The sequence below is a fragment of the Bison bison genome, unplaced genomic scaffold (assembly GCF_000754665.1).
Source record: "Bison bison bison isolate TAMUID 2011002044 unplaced genomic scaffold, Bison_UMD1.0 scf7180017864304, whole genome shotgun sequence".
Taxonomy (NCBI): domain Eukaryota; kingdom Metazoa; phylum Chordata; class Mammalia; order Artiodactyla; family Bovidae; genus Bison; species Bison bison.
Genome location: NW_011494876.1, coordinates 16,723,143 through 16,725,544, shown reverse-complemented (window position 1 = coordinate 16,725,544; position 2,402 = coordinate 16,723,143). Strand labels below are relative to the sequence as shown.

The window sequence follows — 2,402 nt, the reverse complement described above, 5'->3', positions numbered from 1 at the left end:
GTCCATTCTGAAAGAGATCAGCCCTGGGATTTCTTTGGAAGGAATGATGCTAAAGCTGAAACTCCAGTACTTTGGCCACCTCATGCGAAGAGTTGACTCATTGGAAAAGACTCTGATGCTGGGAGGGATTGGGGGCAGGAGGAGAAGGGGACGACAGAGGATGAGATGGCTGGATGGCATCACTGACTCAATGGACATGAGTCTGAGTGAACTCCGGGAGTTGGTGATGGACAGGGAGGCCTGGCGTGCTGTGATTCATGGGGTCGCAAAGAGTCGGACACGACTGAGCGACTGATCTGATCTGATCTGATGCGTATAAACACCTCCTCCCCCAACACACACACAAGACAAGGCTGCCACAGCCACAGACCTCGCACGTACGAGCGTCCATCTCTGCCTGGAGATGCCCCCATCTGTCTGGGGTGGGTGCTGCCTGGGAACCTCCGCCAGCACCTGTCTGTGTGGTGACCTGTGGGGGCAGGGCAGACCTCTGTGTCTGGCCTTAGATGGGCGGTTCTCTCCGATGCAGCCGTGGTATCCTGTGTTGAGGTTCCTGTAAGTGGCATTACGGAGCCCCTGTATGATGGTGTCCGGAAGCTCTTGACTGTGGGGCCTATCCATGACCAGACTCCATGTGGCAGTGACCATCCACGGTAGTGTCCAAGCTCTCCAGACATATACGCTAAGTCTGGGGGGCTCCTAGGAATGGCTAGAGTCCATTGGCAACCTGGCATGGCCACGTGCATGCTGTCCACATACACTGTGACTCTGTGAGGCACTTTGATATGACAGTGACTCCATGTGGCGGAGTCCAGATGCGCCATGTCCAGATGCGCCATGTCCAGATGTAGGTTCAGCTCCGCCGCTGCCCTGCCAGTCTCCTTCATCCAGGGTGGCTCCATCCTTTTGACAGCCTCCCTCAGGCTCAGCGGCGGCCGACCTGGGCCAGGATGCGGGCATTGGCAGCAGCCTGCTCCCTCACAGCCCTGGCCCGGGCCTGCTCCAGTAAGATCTGCAGGAGGCCAAGGGGGACGTCCAGCGAGAGGGTGATGCGGGGGCCAGGGTGGGGGTCAGGGCTGGGGCGACCCCAAGCAGCGGAGGGTGCCGTGGTGCTGCCTGAGGGGCTCTCCGAGGTCACGGGGCGGGCAGTGGCCTGGGGAAAGTTCTGAGGGAGGAGCTGGAAGCCTGGGGTGGGGGTTGCTGGGACAAGCAGGGTCCTGCCCAATGTCAGGACCATCAGCGTGAGCAGAGCCCACCTGGTCATCGTGTAGTCAGGCTGCAAGGAGAAAACAGGTTCAAGGCAGGGGCTCTGGTTAGCTGTGGCCCACGGACAGAGGCAGATGGCAGAAAGCAGATGGGGAAAGCAGAGAGAGAGAGAGCGGCCAGGCCAGGGGCAGAGGGACCGAAGCAGAGATGAAGGGACAAGGAGAGAGCCAGAGTGACACAGAGAAAACTGAGACAGAGCCAGGCAGAGAAGGGGTCGGAGGGATGGAAAGAGTGAGAAAGAGAATGGGACAGAGATGGACAAAGAGATGGAGTGACCCAGAGACAGAAAGCCACAGGTATATCTGGATATGGATGTATTTGAGAGAGACAGAGAGATGGCGGGGGGGTGGGGAGGAAGAACAAGAACAAGAAAGGGCAGGGAGAGGGAGAAAGAGATGGAGATGTATCAGAGGGGGATGGAGCAAAATAGAGGGAGAACGGAAGAAAAAGAGACAGTGTGATGGAAATACGGATGCAAAGAGAGACACAGAGTGACCCAAGGGGAGCCTGAGGTTTGCGCGAGAAAGCATGTTGCAGATCCAGGGCACAGAAAGGCAGGCAGGAATGGGGGTCCTTGAGACAAGGAAGCAATCAGAGGTCCCAGGGCACCTCAGACCCGAGACCTCCACTGACCCAAACCCCAGATCCACTCTACCCCAACGGTCCTGTCCATCCCCCGACCCCAGGCTCACCAGCAGCAGCCTCCTCTGGGGTGAGCTGTGCCAGGCAGTGCTCCTCTGCACCGGTCTGCTCCTCCACCCCCTTCGGGGCCCATTTATCTGGCTTGAGGCCGCCCCCCACCCATGATTCATCCTCTCCTGGGGGGCAGTGAAGGCATACGCTCAGCCCCTACCCTGTCTTCTTTCTGGGGACAAGTTGGGGGCTGAGGGTCACAGGACAGTGACAGGCTGGACAGAGGGACTCTGTACCCACTCGGATAGCATGGCCCTCCCAGGGAAAACCTGCCCCCCTGACACCCACAGCCCCCGCAAACAATCACAACAGGGGCCTTTTAAAACAGCAGCTTTAATGACCCCCCAGAATCAGCACCATGTCATCACTAGCGTGGGGCAAGGGGCGGGTTGGATTCAGTCACTTCCGCTCACTGCCCAAAGCCTCCCCAACACTGAGTCATC

General features: G+C 58.5%; 1 protein-coding gene across 1 annotated transcript; it reads right to left on the bottom strand.

Moving 5' to 3' along the window:
* Positions 1–724: 724 nt before the first annotated feature.
* UCN2 (urocortin 2) lies at positions 725–1,264 on the bottom strand. Its single transcript, XM_010851906.1, has one exon. It carries the CDS (start codon positions 1,262–1,264, stop codon positions 926–928), a length of 339 nt encoding a protein of 112 aa, XP_010850208.1. The 3' UTR covers positions 725–925.
* Positions 1,265–2,402: the final 1,138 nt, after the last annotated feature.

Bases quoted from the DNA above. Each gene is read 5' to 3' on its own strand.
- UCN2 (XM_010851906.1), bottom strand. From the start codon at position 1,264: ATGACCAGGTGGGCTCTGCTCACGCTGATGGTCCTGACATTGGGCAGG.